The following is a 23,374-nucleotide window of genomic DNA, read 5'->3' on the forward strand; positions in this document are numbered from 1 at the left end:
CATTCTGATAGAATAACACTTTTTTCGCCAAATGGGGGCGTTTTTTCTTCAATTCAATCGATTCAACATCGAATCGGCTCAATAAGTCAGCATAGTATTGCCCCGTGATAGTTTTGCTTTTCCCCATGTAGTTGATGAAGATTACGTCTTGCGCATTCCAAAAAACAGTGGCCATCACTTTTCCGGCCGATGGGACCGTCCTTGGCCTTCTTCGGAGCATGTTCGCCGGGTGAAATCCACTGTTTTGACTGTACCTTGGTCTCCGGTGTGTAGTAATGAATCCATGTTTCATCAACGGTTACTACTCGACGCAAAAACTCCTTCGGATTGCGCTTGAACAGCTCCAAACATTGCTTTAAAATTGATAATCACATTCGCTTATTGTCCACCGTGAGCAATCGCGGCACCCATCGGGCCGACAGCTTTTTCATTCCTAAATTATCATGCAAAATATTGAATGCCGTTCCGTACGACACGCCTATGGCCTCTGCTACTTTACGCACTTTCGTTCGGCGATCAGCGAGAATCATGTCATGGATTTTTTCAACGATTTCCTCAGTAACCACGTCTCTGGGCGCTCCTCATTAAAAACAGACGAACGACCTCGTTTGAATTCGTTGAACCAATATCTGACGATTGTCATAGATGGTGAAGGGTTCCCATAGACGGCATCCAACTTCGTTTTTATTTCTTCGCACGTTTTTCCATCCAAAAATAAAAAACGAATCACAGATCGATATTGTTCTTTTTCCATTGTATCGGAAAACATCAAACACTCTCATTACGAATTGCTGTCAAATCAAAACTATTGCATGAATCACTCTGAAATTTTGTATGGCGTCATTTGAAAGATGGTAGTACACGATGGTAATGCCAACTTGCATCAGCAACGTCACCTGTCTTCAAACACGGGTATTTATTGATTTGTCCTCGTATATATTTAAAAAATTAAGATATTTATATAATTTATCGTATAGGGCTCTTATTTATCGGTTGTATCTCTCACATACGCGGTCTAAAAATGATATTATATAATTTAATTTTAAAAAGATATTAATTATAATAGATTTATTATTTAAAAGTAACAGGTTCTTTTACAAAACGCATAAAGCAAAAAATGTTTGAATATAATCTCAAATAACAAAAAATTAAAGAAAGAAGTTTAAAGAGAAATTAATATTACGAAATGGTGTGTAATTATAATATTGTTAATATATATATATATATATATATTACTGAAATTGCAAAAATGCAAAAATGCAAAAGTTCTTAAGTCAAGATTAAGTCAGAAGGCTGCATTTTTGTTCGTTGATGCTTAATATCAAATAGACGATGAAGAATAGAAAAAGATTGCTGCGATTTCGAGGCGATTTCAAGCTATTTCCAAATCGGCAAGTCCGAATATATGTGCCAACTAGAGCGATTATAATAGTGGTCCAACCCTCCACATGGCTGCGCTACCGTCGACGTAATAACGAGGGTGCCTCGCAAGCGAAAGGGGGATGATTTGACCAGTAGCATGCTGCCTCTCGTAGCGTGAATATCGGGCGAATTCTTGTTGCGAAGGAATCGTGGTGGAATAACGCGACACTCATTGTTCACTTGACTTTTCAACCTCATTGTACCAGTGATCAAGAAAAGAGTGGCATTCTGTTGCGACGACATTTCAGGAAAACGTAAGCGCGCATTTAATAGAAAATTTCTTCACATATTTGAAATTAAAAGGGATGCGTAGCAGAATTAGATAAACTTTCATTTTAATTAATGGATGTGCGAGTGTATAGTGTATAATAAGTGAATGAAAGCGCGTATATAAGTTTAATGTATGATAAAAGTTTCGTGGTAAAATCATTAGGACTAATGAAACGGTCTCGCTAATCGTGGCAAACTCTAAATGATAAAAACTGAATGAAATCAAGTTCCACTATTAGTATTTCACTCTCATTTACGATACAAAATTAATCTCGTATCAAATACTACGTTAATTACATAAACCGGAACGTTAGAGTACATTTCACGTAAATGTTTGTGGAGCACATTTTATGAGTATTCTAAAAAAACCGTAATAAAAAAAATTGTATCTTCATAATACTTGGCAAAATAGTTTTGCAAATATAATCGTGACTTAATTGAATTGACCTAGAAGAAAAAGGTCGTAAAGACTATTGACACGATCTGCGCCATACGACCCTTATACCTACTCATTCAGCATCCATTTCTCATACAGTTTCGCATGGGAGACATCCGCGTTCGAGACGAATTAATTAATCATCAGAAACACATACTTATATAGCCCTGTCCATGGTAATTTAATAGATTCTTTAGCAAATTACACTTTGCGCGATTCTACTACTAGTTAGAACTAGTTAGAATTTATTTTCCGCACTTTAGATTTGCGCCTGTATTTATTGAATTTCTACGCATTATTAGAAATTGCGAAAAAAAAAAATTTTTTTAAATAAGAGACTTACTTAATCTCTTAAATGATTTCTTTCTATAATATGTACAGGTTAAATATTCCTGTAAAATTATTTGGTTCTTTTTTAATTTGTTTCTTTAATAAAAAAACATTGATATATTAATATATTTTATAAAAACGTTTTTTGAGAACTCTAAATCGATCGATTTTATTTTAACGATGTTATCATTTAAAATTGTCATATTGTTTAATGAGGAAAATTAGCAGATTGTGAAAAAATAAGGAATTAAATTGAGAAAAAATTAATAATTTTGAAATAATCAAAGAATTCTGCAAATCTTTGAACATATACTTTACTATAATGTTATTTTATTATTCGGTATTGTCTCTACATACGTTAAAAAATACAGTTTTCCTATTGCTGCATAACAGAATGATGAGAGAGGAGAGAGAGAGAGAGAGAGAGAAGCTACGAACTTTAAAATTAAAATCCCTTAAGAGATTTATAAAAGCCACTCGTTAGCCTTGAATGCGAGATAACAGCTATTGTTATAACGTTAACAGAAGCATATTCATAAAGTCAGAACATCGGGAAAGTTTTTACAAAAGCATAAACTATTTCAGAGCATAAACGATTTCAGAGGATTAGTCTCAGCAATAGTAATACTAGTATTGAAAGTGTACGCAAGAAAAAGTTAAAATTTAAAATATTGTAAAAATGCATTCTGTTTTAAAAAATGTAAAATCAAGAGTGGTTTATAACTCTTAAAAGTACAAGAAACAAAGAGGCATACCATATATGATATTTACATGAAACAAAAGGGCGTATATGATATTTATATGATATCTTATCTAAATTATCAATTTTAATAAATTCTTACTTTTCGAATAGTTAGGAAATTACGTAATATGAGACAAAAACAATTACGGCATTTTCGCGATGTCACTGTTTCCACTCTCCAAATAATTCGCTACCTGGAATAGTATTGCATATTTTATGTATTAACAGCTAATCTATTGATTAATTGTAGTAATAATGTTGTCTCTTGGAAGGAAAAATATTACAAATATTTTTAATAAATGATTAAAAATTGTATGCCAAGACACTGGATTCCTTCTTATAATAATAATCAGGATAAAGATTAGCGTTATAACAAAAGAAAAATGCAAGTAGCAAGAAGCATCAATAAATTAATTATGTGTATTATTGATGTGTAGTATTGATCTAATACTACTACATTTAATATTTCTCAAAAGTTAAATTTGAAAGAATATATAAAATTGGAATATAGAAATAGTGTACAAACATCAAGGTAGAACTTCACAAAAAACCTATGTAATATGGCTCGTTTTTAAATAAAAACGCCTTGCGTTTCAGCCAGTTCCATGACTTTTCAGGTCAGTTCGGGCTTATAGTGTGACAAGAGCTGGAATCCATAATTAACGAAACTTACCTGGAGAACCAGCCAGGTGATATTTCTCGCAAAATTCAGAGTTGGGTGCCTGCGTGTGACACTAACAAGCGCGGGAATAACACCTAGCAGTAACGCTAAAATAATTTAAGGGCTACGCGAATGTATACATTTCATTCATGCATCCAGCTCACGTGTACAACGATACACGGATGATTTGCCGTGAGGCTGATCGACGTTCATGTTTCGCCCAACACACGTCGTTTTACATCGATATATTGTATTCGACGAATACGCGAAAACACACAACTGCAATTGAAACTGACAACGACGTAAACAAGAAGCGAATTAACAATTGCATTACGCACTCTGCGATAACCTCATTAACAAATCGACGTGAACTGAAATGTTCAAGATGATTAAAGGATCATCATCGCAAATCATTTCATCAGTATCATCTTTGAAGTGCCTAGAACTCGGAAAAGTTTTCTTATGACAAATACAAATCATATATATTTACATTGTACAATGGCACATACAGAATAAATTTTAATATTTTTCTATGACAGACGTTGTTTGATATTTCTGCAAGCTTCGAAAAACGCACAAACGAAAGAAACTCTCTATTGCACCATAAATATTTGAAGTACTTCCCTTTTCTCTACATTTTGTTTTTCAGTAAATGTATTTGTGTAAATAACATTGAAAATTTTTTCAGTTACTAATGTTTGGTTTAATTTTTGGAATATTGTTTAAAGAAATAATCTTTGTATATTGTTCAGAGAAACAGCGTTTCATAAAGTACATTATTCACTCGTTTACCTTTGCATAGCATCGGCTATGTTCAACAGAGAATTGCGCAACCGCTAAATAGCAATCGCAAACGTAGATACATACCTTCAGGTCTTGTAAATTAGGTTCTCAAATACCGCAAACCGATACTCAACAATTTTCTCTGTTTAATGCTTTAATTAATAGCTAATGATTTCTTGCAATAAATGAAAACTTACTGTTCGCTTCATGCTATTTTTGAATAAATAAAACATCAAGAATTCTGAATCCAAAATTTTAATATATTAAATAAATATATTTATTAAATAGATTCATATTAAATAAAGTATTTTAAATAGATCTATTTAATGTTTACATATCAAAAGACAATATTTCAAATTCAAATTTTCAAGCATTTAAACTACAGCGCTCTCTATGACATATTTATCAAACTCTTTGTAGATTAAATATTAATTAATAAAGGTATTTTTAAATAATTTTCGAAAATAAATAAGTCTCAAAGTTGTGTCTAATAAATTTTTAATAGTCAAAGTTTAAGTAACTTTTGTTAGTTTTTAAAAGTATTTTAATTTAATGTTGACGATCTCTTTCGAGTATCATTAGAAAAGCATGTTACATTATGTATAACATAAAAGGGAGAATATAGCGTACCCTATATATAGTTCCCGACTTTCTTTGGTAAAGCCTTAGAAGATGTTAAGATATAGCTATGTTCAGGATCACATACGATCTAAGAAATTTCAAACCAAGTTTTAAATTTCATTTCGATTACTGCACTTCTATAACTTAATCATTTCTTTAACAAAATTAATAACTCTCTTACTGTCTTTCAGCTAATAAACAATTAAAGTTCAATCGAAGGAAAAAGTAATTCGCTCACAAATTCCGTGTAACTTCTTATATACTTTATGGAAGGTAGTAACTGGAGGCTGCGCGCTGGAAATTCTAGATACGTGATATATGTTTGTGCCGATGTTCAGATGCTTGGTAGGTCCGTAGAAAGTTCCGTTCGACAGTAAGCTTGAATTATCGAGAAAGCGTGAACAAGTTCCTAAGTCTCGCTCAGTAAACTATGCTGCCACCATAAGACAGACGACTTAAGTGTCAGGTAATTACACTTGCGGAAGCTTGAAAGCGATTATTTAGCCAGATCGTCTTTTACGCAAAGTAACAGCGATGACTAAGTGATTTAAACATTTTTTACAATTAATCGGATTACTTTCTGTTTTTTTACCGAATTATTTTTATCTACAAACATTTTTCCCTTCTTATGAAGACCTTTAAGGCTCCTAGTCTATAACTCTTAGCGACGGTAACGATATCGTTACATCGTGGTGTATCCTTTTTACTATGTATAAAACCTGCGCAACGACAATCTAATGATACTATTACCGTCGTTAAGAGTTACAGAATAGGGACCTAAATCTACGTGCACGCAAAGTTTTTGTTTCTCTATCTTCATTTCTTTGTGTATCATGATGTATCTTGCGTGATGTTCACCAATGTGATCCTGGTTAGAATTCACTGCGATAACTATAGTGTTTCACATGCAACACATTTTTTAATCCTTGACTATTCGCGCAATGTTTGATACACATATACATATACTGAAGAAAGAAATATTAAAGTTTTAAATTACGTTAATGTATTAATAATCTCTAATTTATAAATACTTGATTACTTATTGAATAAAAATTTAATTCTTAAAAGGAAATATTTCTATTTATAACTAAAATTTTATTTCATATACAGGAGATAGGATAATTTTATAATGTAATTTCACAAATTCCAAACTATAAATTAATAGATATTTATTGCATAAACTTCGTAATATGATTTATTGCTAAGTTTCAATCTATTGCTGAGATCGGTTCAAAAGTTAAAAGCATGCTTAGGTGTGTGTAGACAATTATTTGTTATATATATTATATATTATTTTATGTTATATATAATATATCATTATATATGTTATATATAATATATATTATATATTATATATATATATAAAGTTTGTGACACGAAAAATACGAGTGAATTATCGTTATCGCTGTTCAACTGATCGTATCGCCGCGCGCTTATTTTTAGCGTGACTACAACTACTACTACTGTATACACGTCGAGGCGCTAGTTTAATGAAGTTCTGGACGATCATTCTTTCCTCTGAGCGATATTCTACTTTTTTCCATCCGGCCGAGCTCATTCCTCTTTGAAACGAGACTTGGGAGGGAAAAAGCAAATATGCGCGCGCCTCGGAAAAGCGAACATTCGTCATTCATTCAGAGCACGATTTTTCATCGATCATCCGGCAACTGAGTGATAGAACAAACGTGTGGTCAGACATAAGGGTAATTTCATAATAGAGAAACATGCTCAACCTATTTCTTTTACATAGTTAGTTTCTGTTGTTATAATTACATAAAGATTACATGCCGTATGCAAGAAATAAAATATGCTTTTATACGACTTTTAAATTTATCTTCGACTCAGAACCATGACTTTTTATTCACCGTATAAAATTTTACCATCCTCACTATGTAAATAAAATCGCACATACGTGGAAAAACGTAAAGTTCGACGTGGAAAACATAACAATGTGGAAAAGCATAAAATTCCTATCTTAATGTTTGATTTAAAATATCAACTTTGCCGACTTGTTCTAAATGCACACATGTGAATATTTTTATTTAAAATTGTAAAATAATCTCTCTAGATTAAGAAACAGAAATATTATTGCCCGTCAAATTGAAAAAATGACAGTAAATTAAAATTACAGTTAGAGAGTACGCAGTATATATTTATATTTTGCATATTTCTACATTTATAAATATTTCAATTTGTATTTGTAATAGACAAAGATAAAACGTTACTGTTGCACGATTGTTACATACTATTTTTTTATCATAAAATTGGTTTTAAATACAGACTCACTCGGCTTTATAAAATTAGACTACAAAAAATCGTAAATTAAAAAACATTCACATCTACTGATATACAGAGTTAAAAGCGATTTTTATTTCATTCTTCTTCTTGTATTGGAAATATAATTTCGTATGTATTGTACAGTATGTAATGTATACATAATTTTAACTTTATACCGATATCTTTCGTATTTGAAACTCTATTAGAGTGTTTCATCATTCCGAAAAAATCGGAACAATTGCATATATGTAATATCATAATTGACTAATAGGGTGTAATATGCGTTTCATTTAATCATTATATTCGTTGATTCATATAAAACGTCATTCGCCTGTACTAGATCGAGACTACTCGATTAAGTATACCGGATAATACGAGATATTTAAGTCGAGTACATTCTTCTACCAGCATAGAATCAAATATCATTTCGATGTTTATCACATTATTCAGATACGTCAAACCTAACAAAATTTATATGACGATATATTGGAGCATACTTGTTTTTCTCGCATCGCAATCTTGTTAATGTTGCTCTCATATTACTTTTATATCATATTAAAGGTTTTATTATTTATTGCAGGCTTCGAAATTTATGATTTCTTTATAATAGTTTTCGTGCCTCATAAATTCATAAAATGAGAAATAAAGGTTCCGATTGTGCTCAATAAGGCTAAAAACTCTTTCAAAATTTATAATTTCAATAAAATCTTTAAAATAAAATTGAAATTTATAATAAATTACATTTACAATAAATTTAAATTGTTATTCTTCATTTTTAGTTCTGTAGTTAAACTTCAAATATCGTATAATTTCTTAAACTTTACAAAAAATTTCGAAATTTACTCAAAGAATTAATATTAAATTTTAAGGATATCTCTCTCCCTCCCTCTCTCTCTCTCTCTCTTATTGCTCATATGTCATCTTCGATTTTGGCATAGATCTATTATACCTGGCCGTGACATTTGAGTTCCATTCGAGAGATCAGTACCATTGCATTGCACAACGCCGAAACCTTACCGCATGTGTTGGCAATGGTTATATACTGAGAGAACAATGGTACACCTCCAAACGTTCCTCGAAATCCAATTGTGCATCTGTCATTGGCCGCGTGCTAAATGCGTTTCGATCGCAGTACCATGAAATACCGTATAGCACTAAATACACTGCTATAGTGATCGATTCTTGGAGAATTTATAATAATAACAAAGTTCTCGTAGAGCAAAAATTATTTGCTAAACTATTTTATCAATAATAATAAAGTATATTAATAAATTTATTAATAATAAAGTAGAATAGTTCTTATTTATAAAACAATGCTTTAATTTCCCTTCGTGATTTCGCTTCTTTAACACAAATGAAATGCTCACAATCAAAGCGCAACAGAATAAGTTTATTATTTATAAAATCTGTTTTAAATGTTCTAATTTCTTATCTTCATAATTAAAAAATAGATTTTGCAAATTAATAGTCTAAATAATTTTATCTCTGAACATTGAAAGATTATTTAATTTATTAAATATACAGTCTCAAAATTCAATCCCCGTGATTTAAAAAATTGTCATATTACAATATTAAAATTGTTATATAATATTGATGAACTAATCTCCGAAAATAAAATATCACACAAAAGTGACATAAATTACGGGAAAAACAATTAATACATCGACGGAATTATATGAAATTTTATCCTGTTTTTTCTCCAGAAAAATTCTCAAGTGTGTGCATCTCATATATATTATAAAAAATATATCTTTATTAGCATAATGCATGTCACATAAAACAAACTACATAAATGCGAGATTTTAGACAGGACGTTAACAAGAAAAAGACAAAGAGAAAAGTTTCAAGAAGAATCAAAGAAGCATGAAATTCTCTTTAGAGCATCTCGTCGTTGCCTCTTTTAACTCTTTAGAGAAAACACCTGCGTGACAGTAAAATATAAAAAATGGTAGCCTGGAGATAATATATTTCAAGATAATGCTTCTCTCGACGATAGAGATTTACGACTATATTTGCTGAATGTCTTTTGCTGCCTCTTTTGCTAATTTAATAACTGCACTTATCCCCTTAACAAGGTGCAACTAAGTTGCGAATAATAAAACATCTTTGCATTGAATTTCAAAGATGCTGTTTGTAAGAAATAAATTCCCTTAGAAATAATACTTACGCTTCGCGTACACTCGATTTGTTTATATCCATATTCATTAATAACTTTTTAAAGATATTAATAACTTTCTAAACTATTTAACCCTCAAGTAAATAGTTGCTAACATTTCTTGATTAATGCATATAAGAAATCGAACTTCTAATTTACACAATATGATCTATAAATTTTGAAAAAAAATTATACAAAAAATAAAAAACACTTCAAAAAATATTTTAAATCTTTTTTATTTAAAATGTGATTCTTTACAATCAATATACGTTCTATTCTTGTTTTCGATCTTTGCATCGCCATTAATACTTCTCTTTTGTAATCATCTTCTGCAGTGATCAGTCAGCCATTGTAATGGCTTAAAGTTCTGTAATATCGAATCTTTACCTTTCAGCTGCAATTTCAATTTCGAAAACAAGAAATAAGGAGGTGTAATGGAGGATATAAAATTGCGACATTTCTTAAGTATTCGACGATATTCCAGAAATTCAAATTGCTGTGACTAATCAATTGAAAACAATTAGGAGAACTTATTCAGCGACAATGCAAAGATAGAAAACAAGAGTAGAACGATGTATTTAACTCTCTGTAAAAGATCATATTTTAAATTTTACAAATATTTAAAACATTTTTCTAAGTGCTTTATTTTATACGATTTTTATTTCTAAACTTATTCTGTAAGTCTCTTAGAGTAAAATTTCCAAAAGACTGAAAATTCGGTCAGTCTTTGAAAAATATTGAAAATATTTTCATCCAGGACAAGAATTCTTTTGAAATGAGATTTTACTCGTTTGAAATGAGATTCACTAAAAAAAATGAAATCTCACTCCTTCTTTTAAAGTGAAATTTTGATCCTTGGAGAGAATCTCATTCCAAAAAGAGTAAAAATCTGCTACTCTTTTTCAAAGACTGGCTCAATTTTCACTCTAAAAGATTTAAAAGGCATGAATCGCACTATGTACAAGTCTTTATCATTACTATATTTACGTTTTTATAATTGAAAATGTTTACTTTGATTGTCAAAGTTTATTATGTATCAACTTGAAATTGTCGTGAAGTTTGTTATTTTGGAATTTTTCTTTTTAGTTAATGATGAAACAGTTATATATGTATTGTGCAGCTGAAATAATACACATATATTCAATTTAAAGCTCGAATAATAAAGTATGTTGTTATATGCAATATATTAATAAAGTATATTATAATCCGAGAAACTTCAGTGACAGTAATTTATGTCGCTTTGTTTACTACATTACACAGATCGCACATTTACGTTTCACTACACAGATGAATGTGCGTTGCGGATGATCAAGAAACGGAAACATCTCTGATATTACATTATTAACGAAACAACATGCTACTAGCTGAAAAGGTACTCTGATCGCATGTAGTCATGAAATATACAATGTGGCATGCGATTCATCGGATAATAAAACTGATATATCTGTTTTAAAATAACAAAATAAATATCAAGTTGTAATATCCCTTATAGCACAGAACGTACAGAAATATCGTTACAATAATCCTGCAATATTGCTGCAATGTTGCAACATTATTACTGCAACTTTTATGCTGTAGGGGATATAGCAAAAATCTGTTTCTTCATTTATCTCATCATAAAATAATTCTTTTACTTTATATATAATATAATGTTAATGTCGAAATTATATTTTATCTCATATAACAATTCTTAAAAAATAACGTACGTTGAAAATTTAATTGACAGACTGGAAGAATTGACATAATTTTCTGCGTTATTTGCACATCTTTAATTTACTAAATATATAATAATATTAAATATATACCATTATAATATTTACGATAATTTTACATTTAGATCAGTCTGCAAAGTACTAACGAGAACTGCTGAGATGTATCACATTATTTTATAACAGTGAGCAACGGAAATATCTGAGAAGTCATACAAGATTAAACGAATGCAAAACTTGCACAAGTTTCAGCAATATCGGATTATGTAGGATTTCAGTGATAAACTCCGACGCGGCGCCGCGCCTTGGCTCGACAGTAAAGCCAGGCACAATCAATCATTAAAAACAGATGGCAGTTGTAACTTGCAATGCTAATGAATGTCTTATAGATAAAAGCGCATTTTCCCAGGCGACAGACGTAATGAAATATATTCTGCAACTCGGATACAGTAACCCGTCAGTACGCTTTTCTATATACCGTCTCTCTGGATAATATATTCATCGTTGAATTAGAAATTAGACATAAGAATATATATATATTCTATTATAGTACTCTATATATATACTAGTACTATTATATTTAATATTACTAGTATTATTATAGTACTATAAATATTAATATTATGTCATATATATTTTTATATAACAGTATTCTATTATTTTATTAATGTAATCTCTTGTTCAAAAGAACTGATTAGTGTTTCAATAAACTAATTAGTTCTATCAATAACTATAATGATATTGCATCAATAATTGATGAAATAACATCAGTTACAGTATAGTACTATACTATAATTGATGCAATATCATTATAGTTATTGATAGAACTAATTAGTTTATTGGAACACTAATTAGTTCGTTTTCTTAAGGGGGTTTTCTTAATCTACAATATATTAATACAGTATTACAAATGTATTGCGTTTCACACGAAAAATATGCTTGTTCAATGTCCGACAGACACGTATTTTGTGCATATTACGCTCATGTCAACACATCTCGCATTCAGAATAGAAAAATAAATAAATTTGAAAGACGGATCTTAATTACAATAGAAAATAGTTACGAACGAGGGTAATGCTATTTCCTGTTAACGATTTGCAATCTATATCTAACGGATGCGAAAATGTTTGATATAATTTCCATTCGGATGACGATTATTGAAGTTTCCGCAATTTCGTGAACATCTGATTCAGCTACGAAGTACTGCTAAATTTATGACATATTGCCAGAAGTGCCGTTACAGGTATAACGGAAACCATGCGGTAACTCAATCAGCGAAATTAATGTATAAATTTCCCACATATTCGAGCAAATGAAACCAACTCGCGTTAAATATATACATATCTAATTCACTCCGGAAAATCGTGACTCAAGTTGCAAGGAAAAAATGTACTGTACGTTATAAGCTCACAATGCGTAATTTCATGATTTTTTCAAATAAGTATATTTAAAAATAAAAAAATTATACAGTTTGATGGAAAAAGAAATATTATGATTTCTTAATATCGTATACGTATATAATATATACGAACATATATATTCGAACAGAATGGTAGATATTTCGTTATTTATCTTATTACCTCTAAAATGATGTTTGTGACGTCAAAAATATACAAAAATTTAATGTGTACAAATCTAACAATAGTCGCACGTTCATAAAGCTAACATTTCTTTATTTAAATATCTATATTCATTCACGAAATATAATACACGCCTAAAAACGTCAAAGAGATAAAGCGAAAGGTATATAGAAGGATTAAGCAAAGCTCGCGGAGATGCTTCGCAAGAGAAAGCTTTTCTTGTTAGTTGACTAATGTAAAGAAAATTTAGACACTTCTGTCACTAGCGATTGCACTCTCTCTCTTTCTCTACGAGACTCTGGTTTAGCGGTAATAAAACAAATATTACTGTATAAAATGAACTTCGAGAAAATTCGCAGTCTAGTAAATATGCAGTGTAACTGTGTTTAAATGAATATTGAATTACGCGAAAGTGGATTGTTTATAACTCACTGTGGAGAATATAAAATAAGCATCAAAATCAGAACCTGAAAATATACATATAATCCGACATAATGGATATCATTTCGTTATAGTTCAATATAATATTATAATCAACTACTGATTAACTATAACGTTGCTTTATGACTATTTCGATTTCCATTTGTTTGGACCTGTAATAGCCGGTTGTTTCACCTTCGAATAAATTATGAACTATGTAGTAATTTACCTAATGGACATAGAAAGAGCAAAACAGAAAGGAAAAGAGAACGAGAACGAGAGCGAAAACGAGAAAGCAAATAAATTGAAATTTCTCGAAAGATAAAATAACCTAGCCAAAAAGAAGTTCTACGTAGGTAGCGATATAAGCCAGAGACAAATTTCAATTCTTAGATCAATTAAGAGAAATAAACTTATTTTCTGTCAAAGCTGATCTTAGTGCTTAAATATCTCAGTGTGAATTATTTATATACATGTCCAATTCTGCAAACCGCGAGCTAAAATCTTTTTCAATCTTAAAAGGTAATCGTGAACAGAACTAAAATAATATCACATATTAAATTGACAAGCAATTTAATAATATTGATGTTATTAATAATTTGGTGCTCATATAAACATCTTTAAAACTATTAGTAATTTATTGCGAATAAAATATTTAAACACTGAGATCTACTTTGATCAAAAATAGATTTATTTTTCTTAATTAATATATTTTCCTTGATTTAATTTCGAATTGTTCAGTTTTTAGAGTTTAGGAAACAGTGTATACGTGGCGCGCGCGCTTGGAGAACAGCTTCGCAGACGGAATCAGAAGACTTGTGAATCGTTACACAAAATATGTTGGAAAGCGATCATATTGAGAAGATATACATATATATATATATACTAAGAATATATATATATTTTGCTAACGTGTATTGTACGTAAGAAATAAATTTACTTTACTTTCCGATTTCTCTTCGTATAAACCTTTAATATATTTTAGTAATAAATTATAATGTTAATCAATGTACAAATTACATTATTGAGAAGCAATATAAAATATCTTGATATATTCGGAAACATATTACAATTGATCGTAGTGCTGGCTAATTTGAAATATTAAAATGTATATAAATACATCTCTCACATTTAGTATCATAACGTCTCTGATATAATTATGAAAATTAGAATTTTCGTAAATGAATTAATTATCATTCATAAATTATATATATTGTACTCTGCTAACCAAGCTTCCAACATGCAACCGCATGAATAGTAAATTGTAATAACAGATTTCACCGTAATAAAACACGAAAATTCGAAATACGACAAATTGAAATGTAGAACGAGGAAGCTCGTGATTAATTTGTCATTTATATATTCCGATGGCTACAAGCTGTAATTACACAAGATATATGCAAGTTTTAATAGACAGCAATTCCAATTCCATAATGAGCGCTCAGAATATTCTTGATAATTGGTGGACATAATAAATTAACACCTGCAGTACTGATAAGCCAACGGTTTATAAATGTTTCCATATTTTAACTTATCTTTTAAATAAGTCGAAGAAAACAAACGTCATCAATTATACATCTGCCATGTAATATTTTATATCATTTAAGTCATATTTCAAACAACATTTTTAATTGTACTTTTTTCTCCTCAATTCAATTATACTCATGTTATCAATCATCACATTAATTTTCTTTTTTTTATTTAAAGTACTCACTTCAGCGATTCACTAAAGACTTTGATTTCTTTTACACTTCTAATTTCAGCTATGATTTCTGTGATTGTACATTTCGTCACTCATCATCGTTTGGCTTTCTAGGTCGTTGATAATTAACATTAGAGCTGCAACCTAGGCGTATTAACGTCACGATTAAGAAGCCGCGACACCGATGACAATGCTAGGCTTAGAACAACGTCAGTGAAAGATGGTGGACAAAGAAGAGCTGAGAATAACGAAGGCGAAGACCCCACCACCACCGCTGAATCTCAGTGAGGCGATCGAGGATGAAGTGCTGAACCAAAAGACTGCTAGAAGTGAGTAAAGTACCGCATCTGCCTCATACAAAATGTGCTTCGAAGCGTGCAAAGCTGTCTCGGCAATCCTAAATAAAATGTGAATATATGAAAAGTGTAGAAAAATGAAATTCACGTTCTCCATTTCCTAAGATTTACGGAAAAACCGGAAAAACCACTCATATGTTTGAAGCACTGAATTGCTTGGATTTCTTTTAACCAATTGGTCTTTCGCAATTTCCGCTTTCTTCAAATCAAACAACTTTTTGTTTTTACGATGCAATACTATATAACCATTTAGTATATCAACAAAACAACAGAGGGCTTTATTATGAATGAAATAAATATAGGAATATATTTATATATTTATTGTTTAATGAACTCCATAATGCAGAAACGATAATTGTAATATTACAGTATTTTACTAATATAATATTAAATGAAGATCGTTTTAATCATTTTCTTAAGTACACGGATAAGATGAAGATAATTTCTTTGAAGCAACTACCGTATGTATTTTTCGCCATGCTTAGTTCGTTTATTTTAAATAAGTAGGAGAAGCAGAAAGAAAAAAAGAAATTAATAAATGTATTTTTGTGTAATTAAAAAGTTGTTTGCATATTTTTCTGCTTTGCTTTTGTAAACTATACAGTCTATTGACATGCAGTCGCGCGGAAATAAAAAGATATTTAATTTGCATCAGACATTCGCGAAATTAACCATTCAACCAATTAACAAAGCGTGCACACTCTCCCCCTCCTCTCCCGTATTTCATCCCCACTTTCCTTCATTTTGCCTCAATTGCACGTACGATCAATGTGCGGACCGAAATTTTCTATAAAAACAGTGCACCAGGTAACAACAGCATGTGTGCGCTACTATGTGACTGTCAAAAGTTAAACTAAAAAGCCAGTAACGCGCACAAGCGAATTAATTGAATCTGTATTATTTCGCGTTTCTCGTTTAAGATCATACTTTCACAAAAAACCATTGCAAAACAGTTGAAAAATTAATCCACGTACATCTATGTTGTATCGAAAATACGATTCAATATATATTTTACAAAACCAATATAAAAAAAAGTTAAAAAATAGTCTCTCTAGATCTATATTACATATGTATAGAAAAATGGTTTGACGTATTTCATAAAAAAAACATTATAAAGAGATCAAAAAACGTTACGCTTGAAAAGTCGTTTGACATATTTTGATATAAAGATTCAAATGAAATTATCTTATAATAATTTTATCTCAAAAATTAATGTAATAATATTGCAAAACGATTCATATACTTTAATTGTGCAATTGTATAAAAGTATATTACATTTTATAAATATTATATATATAAATGTTCACACATTATTTATTTTACATCTTTTTCTACATTATGTTTTTTGTCAGTTCTTAAGAATGATCTTCTTCTACACGAGGCTGTGATAAAGAATGAAGCAGACACTGTTCGTAAAGTACTTAAGGAGACTGTCGACGTAGATTCCAGAAACAACGTAAGTGTTTAAAAATACTTCAAAGAAAAATACAGAAAATGCTATTCAATTTAATGTCTACTTTATTTTTGACAAATTTTTAATTTAATGTCATTAAGAGCAACATGCGCTTCTAATATTTATTATTAAAATCTCTCTTAGTATGGTCGCGCTCCGATTCATTGGGCAGCATCTAGAGGAAACACAGAAATTATTGAAATGTTAATACAAGCCAAATGCGATATCGAAGCGAGAGATAAGGTATGGTAGATGTAGATTTTTCCTTTTTCTTTTTTTAATTAGTACATTAAAAAGAGGGAGCGACAGGGTTAATTAAAAAATACTGTAAATTAAGACAACAAAATAAAATATAAACATTTCCTCGTAAAAGAGAAAAATTCTTACACAAATAATAAATAAAAATAAATAGAGCCTTTAGATTTAATATCGTTGAGTGCTTCCACATAGGGAATTAATGTAAACGTAGTTTACATCACTGATAAATGGCTACTTTATTACGTTAATACGTTTTTGGAGCGACACTTCTTTCGGAATTTAATCTAGACGACGACCGACTTGATGAAATTCTTCGTCGGACATTAATTTCCCGACTGATCATTTCTCTTTCAAGTATGGAATGCGACCCTTGCATATGGCCGCCCAGCACGGTCACCGAGACGCAGTGAAGATGCTGATCAATGCCGGAGCAAACGTATCCGCGATTAACAAGGTAATCGTCCTTTAACAATCGCTTCATTAAACATTTCATATGAAAGTAAATTCAAACTTATCCTTAAGATGAAATTTATGATTTTGTAAATGTCGCGACTGTCTATGAAATTTGTTAAGCATATACGAAACTTGCGCGGAATATTTGTGAAAATAGTCACGTTTAGGAAACTTTATTTAAATAACGAGGAAACTTAGTTCAAATAATTTTCAAAAAATTTTATCCAACGGAAATTTGCAGAACATGCTGTGCAGGATTAAATCGTACGTTTAATTGGAGTTTATTGATCGCAGATATTATAGAAAAAGGAAATATTGAAACAGAAATCTCGCGGAGATCGTAAAAAAAAGTGAAATAAGTCACCGGGAAACCGCGGCGGAGTTGAAATCAATAATATGTCAATATTGATATTGGCATCGGTCTTAAATAATAGGCGAGCGCTTTCATCATGTCCCCTCGGCGCACCACATAGCATTTTATCACGCACGTGCCGATATGAAGAAAATGAGAGACGTGAATTATAAGAGGATCGACACACACGAAGGCAACAGCAGTCCATATTTTCCTTTACGGATTGAAATTATGAGACATAACATTACAATGTAAAAATCGCAAATTTGCCTTCGCGAAAGTTCTCCTTTTATAACAGCATGAAAATTATTTTTTCTTTCTGTTTAGAAACAACACACCCTTTTAATGTGCGGCGCTCGCGGCAGCAACGTCGCCGTAGTGGAATACTTGGCGGAAGCAGTGGAATCGTTAAACGGTGAGGCAACTGACTCCACTGGGGCGACTGCTCTTCATCATGCAGCCATCACCGGACATCCGGCGGTAATCACAGCGCTTGCAAACATCCCGCGGATCGTGCTGGACACCACGGACAAGGTAAGCGAAAATGTTTCCTCATTTTAGTATGTCACTTCTACGTGAACACGCTGGTACATTCGCATTACATTTCGCAGAAAAAATAATTTAAATGTGTAAAAGATATTCTTTTTATTCCATCTCTTTCTAACAAAAAAATCCTATTATTTCGTTGATTTCTGCAGAACCATGGAAACAAGCTTTCAAAAATTTTACTTTATAAAGATATCGTAGAGGAAATATAGATTTCATTCAAAGATAAAAGATGGATTCTACGCGACATCAAAGAAACTCAAGAAGTCACAATAACTACTTCGATAGTTGTATTGTTACTAAAATGTGGCACAGAACACATACATACACACACACATATATGTGTATAAAGATATTCAGTTTAAATTACATTTAATCATAATCGTCAAAGAAAAAATACTTTCCATGATTCTTATATATCAATTATTAAACCAATGAAAAAGTAACATAATAAATGACGACTAATGTATCTCGTTACGAGGCTGGATGACATATCAATGTTACGTGCATACTGAAACGGACCAAATACGTCCTTGCGCAATACGGGCGTATTTCGACCTTAGTTTCTCGAATTTCGCATTGCAATTTGCAATGAGATATTCCACACTAGGAAATCTGATTCCCACCATTTCACCCAGATTCGGTGTGTATACATACGTGTATAATACAAATAAGATATATGCATGTATGTATGTCCACAATATATATACATATATACACATAATATACACATACGTGAGTCTTAAAGGATACTAGTCCATCTATCCATCCATTAACATCTTGGTTGCCCGAACTTCTCTTGCGAAAGTTCTCTCACGTAACAACACCACCAGTCAAAAGTGCTTCCACGTAGGAAAATCATTCGTGCGCGATCGCAACTGTGTGTACAGTTTGCTCTCATAAATTATTAATTATTTGTCTCTCTCAGAAAATATTTGCATACATGAATTATGCACAATTTTATGCATCCCATCCTTCGCTTGAGAATCACAAACTAATTGCCTATAACAATATTTTGAAGCGTAATTTCACCTTTAAAAGCAGTAATTATTTGTAAAATAATGCATAGATGCATTTAATGTAAATGCAACGGTTTTAATGAAATTATATAATTCTTCGAGCGCGAGTTGAAAATAAGATATTTGTTCGATTTAGCTCAAATGACGGTCAATTAGTGTTCAATACAGCGTCCTATTAGCCGCAACGTTCAAGCAAATAAAAATTCATTATCTTTTTCAACTGTAACATTAATTCAATGTATCCAGCAGAAATCGTATATAAAGCGGATTTCGCAGAGAGACAATCCGCTTTCTGGAATCAGTTATCACTTGACAACGCATTTTTCCGATAAATCATTCGTGCAATCAATCCTCGCATGCGTCTCTCTCTCTCTCGCCCCCCTCTGTCCCCCTCTTCCTCTCGCTCTTCTCGCTATTTCCTGGATGCGGGTCTCCTATGATTTTTATTCCTACGCCGCAACGACGATAAGCATCTATCTACAATCCGGGATCAGGCTTGACGTGTGACCCGGGCACTCTCTAGAACATCTCAAGCTGCTTTCCGATGCAGAGAATATTGTTGTAGCATCCCTATAAGCATGTTTGGGACATGCTCAAAAGCCTCGTTGATCCTGGCCCTTTATACATCGACAATGTGTGATACATATATATCAAACAACGAAGCACACGATAAATGGAAAGGAAATTCTTTTGAGATATATTTTGTACAGATGCTGTAACCAAGCAACTGTCATGTGCCTAATAAAAATTAACGGTCAAAGCCGACCTTCAGCAGAATTGATAACATTATTATTTGTTTATGCTATTATAAATTATATATTATTGTGATATATTAAATCTCTCCCACGCAAAGATATAATAAATTTCTCTTTCTCTCTCTGTGTCGCATTTTAATGATTAATAATTAAAATTAATTAAAATAAAATTATCACATATCTGAAAAACAGTGAAAACGCATCAAAAATTGTACAAGAATAATAGCACAGTGACTCAGCCATGGAACAGTGCAGTATCGATCGTGGGGCGAATGAAGACACAAAAGGGGATATTTATAATTTATCGACAGGAACAATCGACCGTCTGTTTAGCGCGCGCGGCGGTAAGAGGAACCGTTCGGATTTCCGTGTAGTTGTATATGTATATACGCTCGCTGGTAGGTCAGAGGGCGAGCGCATTTCTCTCTCTCTCTCTCTCTCTCTCTCCCCTCCCTCCCCCTCTCCCCTTCTCTCTCCTCTCTCTCTTCTTCTTTTCTCTCTTTCCCCCCCCCTCTCTCTCTCTCGATTTAAATCCTGGGAAAGTGGGATTCTCTCTCTCTTCGGTGTCAACTGCCATAGTGTCCTTATCGAGAGGCAAACGCAATCCCCTGAGGGCTTCCGCGACTGTGAAACTCGACCAATCGCCAGCTTGAGTACATTTTACGGGAGCCTTTGTAAACAGACCCTCACCTCTCCGTATCCTGAATACTTTTGCTTTCTCATTCAATTTACTCGCGTATCCCTTCTCGATTCTCCTCGTTGCCGTGTACGGAATTCTAATTTCCCTGAGATAGGCACGGCGGAGGTCTTTATATGCAACGCAAGTTGCCGCATATTGGTTAATCATTTTTTGGTTATCAGTTACTTCCATTCCGCCAAAAATATCTAATTGATGTTGATTTAAAAAAACCAGAATCTATTAAGATAATTGTGAATAAAGATAACCGCGTATTAATATTTTCTATAAATAATGCAATTAATTAATTTCTATTCATATTTCTAATTTTGTGATATCTAAGTTATTTTCACCCAATCAATAAGATTGTTAGGTGTCGTTATAGATAATTTGTAATGACATAACTTTGTAACAAGATCACTTCCGATGTTGCACAATGTTAGATCATAAATGTAACAAATGTAATGGATAATCTAACAGAAAAAAACAAGTCATCCTTAGAACTGAGACTACTATATGTAGAATTTTTAAACAGCTGTGTTTAACATCCTGTCGCTGCCTAAAGTTTATAAAATGCAATAGTCATATAAATCACGGAATTTACGAAAAATATTACTCTTAAATTCTACATAGTTTTCATTCGTTGAATTAATGTTCTGCAAAACAAGAAAAACTAAAATAACATGTTTTTCTAACATTCACTGCAGAAGGTATAAAGAATATACCTGTATAAAAATGTTGTTGTATTTTCTTTTACATGCACAAATATTATTGTTCACTCAAAAGCTCCAAGTAGTTTTCAGAAAATTCTTTTTGTTTGCATTTAAAAATAATATAATTGATGTATATATACACAAAAATAACTTTGATAATTATTTAAAATACGGGCCTCACCTCCGATTGTGATGAAATTGGACTCATTCGACGCGTTTTTACTCAAAATAAAAGAATCTGGCAAAAAAATGCGGCGGTTGGTCTCGTGAACCGAGATATCAAGCGTTAAAGTTCGAGATTTTAGAGATTAAGATATCTGTCATCTCGATATAGCGCTATGTATACGTTCTGTTTTAATTACACAAATTCACTGCTTTAAAAACACAAATTCACTGCTTTAAGCACACAAATTCTTTGCATTAACAGTGAATTCGTGTTTTTAAAGCAATGAATTTGTGTTTGTGAAGCAGAGAATTTGTTTTGAAAAAAATGAATTTGTGTAATTAAAGCAGAACGTATATATAGCGTTATATCGAGGCTGTGTTCGTTTTGGTGCCCACGACGCTTTAAGCGTCGTTTCATTCTTATTATTTTTAAGTATTAAACAAGGACAATTGATGCTTACAAGCGCTGTGAGCGCTAAAACGAACGTAGCCCGAGTCGGGATGACATATCTTAACTTCTAAAATCTCGAACTTTAATGCTTGATATCTCGGTTCACAAGACCGATCGCCGCATTTTTTGCCAGATTCTTTCATTTTGAGTAAAAACGCGTCGAATGAGCCCAATTTCATCAACATCGGAGATGAGGCCCGTATTCTAAATAATTACCATAATTTTTACTAAAATAGCTAAAAATTTAGCTAACTATAAATCTGAAAATAATTTTATTGAACTATCAAAATAATTATGTAGGAAAGTCAAGCGTGATGAATAATACTGCAAAAATTGTGACATTCTAGCAACCTTATTTTAAACGTTCTACATACCTGATTATATACTTCGATAGTCCAATAAAATTATTTTCAAATCTGTGTTTGGCTAAATTTTCAATACTTTAGCATTTTTTTCCGTGTAAGTATTAATGCTGAATCATGAAAACGATCTATATCGTAAATACGAAAAAATTGTGATAATCGCGTATTTTTTTATAATGAATATATTATACAGGGTGTTTCCAAATTAAATGGCAAAACTTCGGGAGCGTGTAGAGGAGTAAAAAACTAAGAAAAAAAGTCCTATAGACATATGCTCGTTTTTGCTCCGTTTCAGAGAAATCGAAAAAAAATGTTTACATTTCTTGCCATATCTAGCACCGACATATTTGATTACATTTTCCACTTTCTGTTATGAATTTGTCAGTCGCTCTTTGAAAGCCTTTAACAGTAGATGAATTTTGTCTTTTGCAATATGCCGCGTACGTATTCTAATAGTGAATATGCTGATATGGTTTTTGTATACGGTTTCTGCAACGGTAATGCTTTAAAGGCGGTGCGAGAATATGCACGACGATTTCCAAACAGAAGAGTGCCAAACCGAAGAGTGTTTATGTTGACATTTAATAGATTGCGAGAGACTGGATCATTTTCAATTCGACAAGAAAACAACCGATTTCAAGCAGCGTTACGAAGAGATTTGCAGGCAGGGAATCGTATTTTACAACATTTTGACAATCATCCTGAGA

The 23,374-nt window shown here is 31.7% G+C and overlaps 2 protein-coding genes across 4 annotated transcripts in view; one reads left to right on the forward strand and one right to left on the reverse strand.

Annotated features, from left to right (window-relative positions):
• The first annotated feature begins 1,541 nt into the window (after positions 1 to 1,541).
• Positions 1,542 to 23,374, forward strand: part of LOC108731054 (ankyrin repeat and death domain-containing protein 1A) — a 29,165-nt gene continuing 7,332 nt past the window's right edge. For all 3 annotated transcript variants that reach the window (XM_018461113.1, XM_018461117.1, XM_018461121.1), the window contains exons 1-6: positions 1,542 to 1,676; positions 15,223 to 15,437; positions 16,817 to 16,920; positions 17,062 to 17,160; positions 17,531 to 17,629; positions 18,308 to 18,514. In XM_018461113.1, the coding sequence (XP_018316615.1) occupies positions 15,329 to 15,437; positions 16,817 to 16,920; positions 17,062 to 17,160; positions 17,531 to 17,629; positions 18,308 to 18,514 (618 nt within the window). In that variant the 5' untranslated portion in view covers positions 1,542 to 1,676; positions 15,223 to 15,328. The remainder of the gene's footprint in view (positions 1,677 to 15,222; positions 15,438 to 16,816; positions 16,921 to 17,061; positions 17,161 to 17,530; positions 17,630 to 18,307; positions 18,515 to 23,374) is intronic.
• Positions 17,047 to 23,374, reverse strand: part of Hrb27C (Heterogeneous nuclear ribonucleoprotein at 27C) — a 63,348-nt gene continuing 57,020 nt past the window's right edge. The window contains exon 8 of the mRNA XM_018461125.1: positions 17,047 to 17,092. Coding sequence (XP_018316627.1) covers positions 17,079 to 17,092 — 14 coding nt within the window. The 3' untranslated portion in view covers positions 17,047 to 17,078. The remainder of the gene's footprint in view (positions 17,093 to 23,374) is intronic.

Source organism: Mycetomoellerius zeteki, unplaced genomic scaffold (assembly GCF_001594055.1).
Source record: "Mycetomoellerius zeteki isolate Tzet28-1 unplaced genomic scaffold, Tzet1.0 scaffold12, whole genome shotgun sequence".
NCBI classification, from domain to species: Eukaryota; Metazoa; Arthropoda; class Insecta; order Hymenoptera; family Formicidae; genus Mycetomoellerius; species Mycetomoellerius zeteki.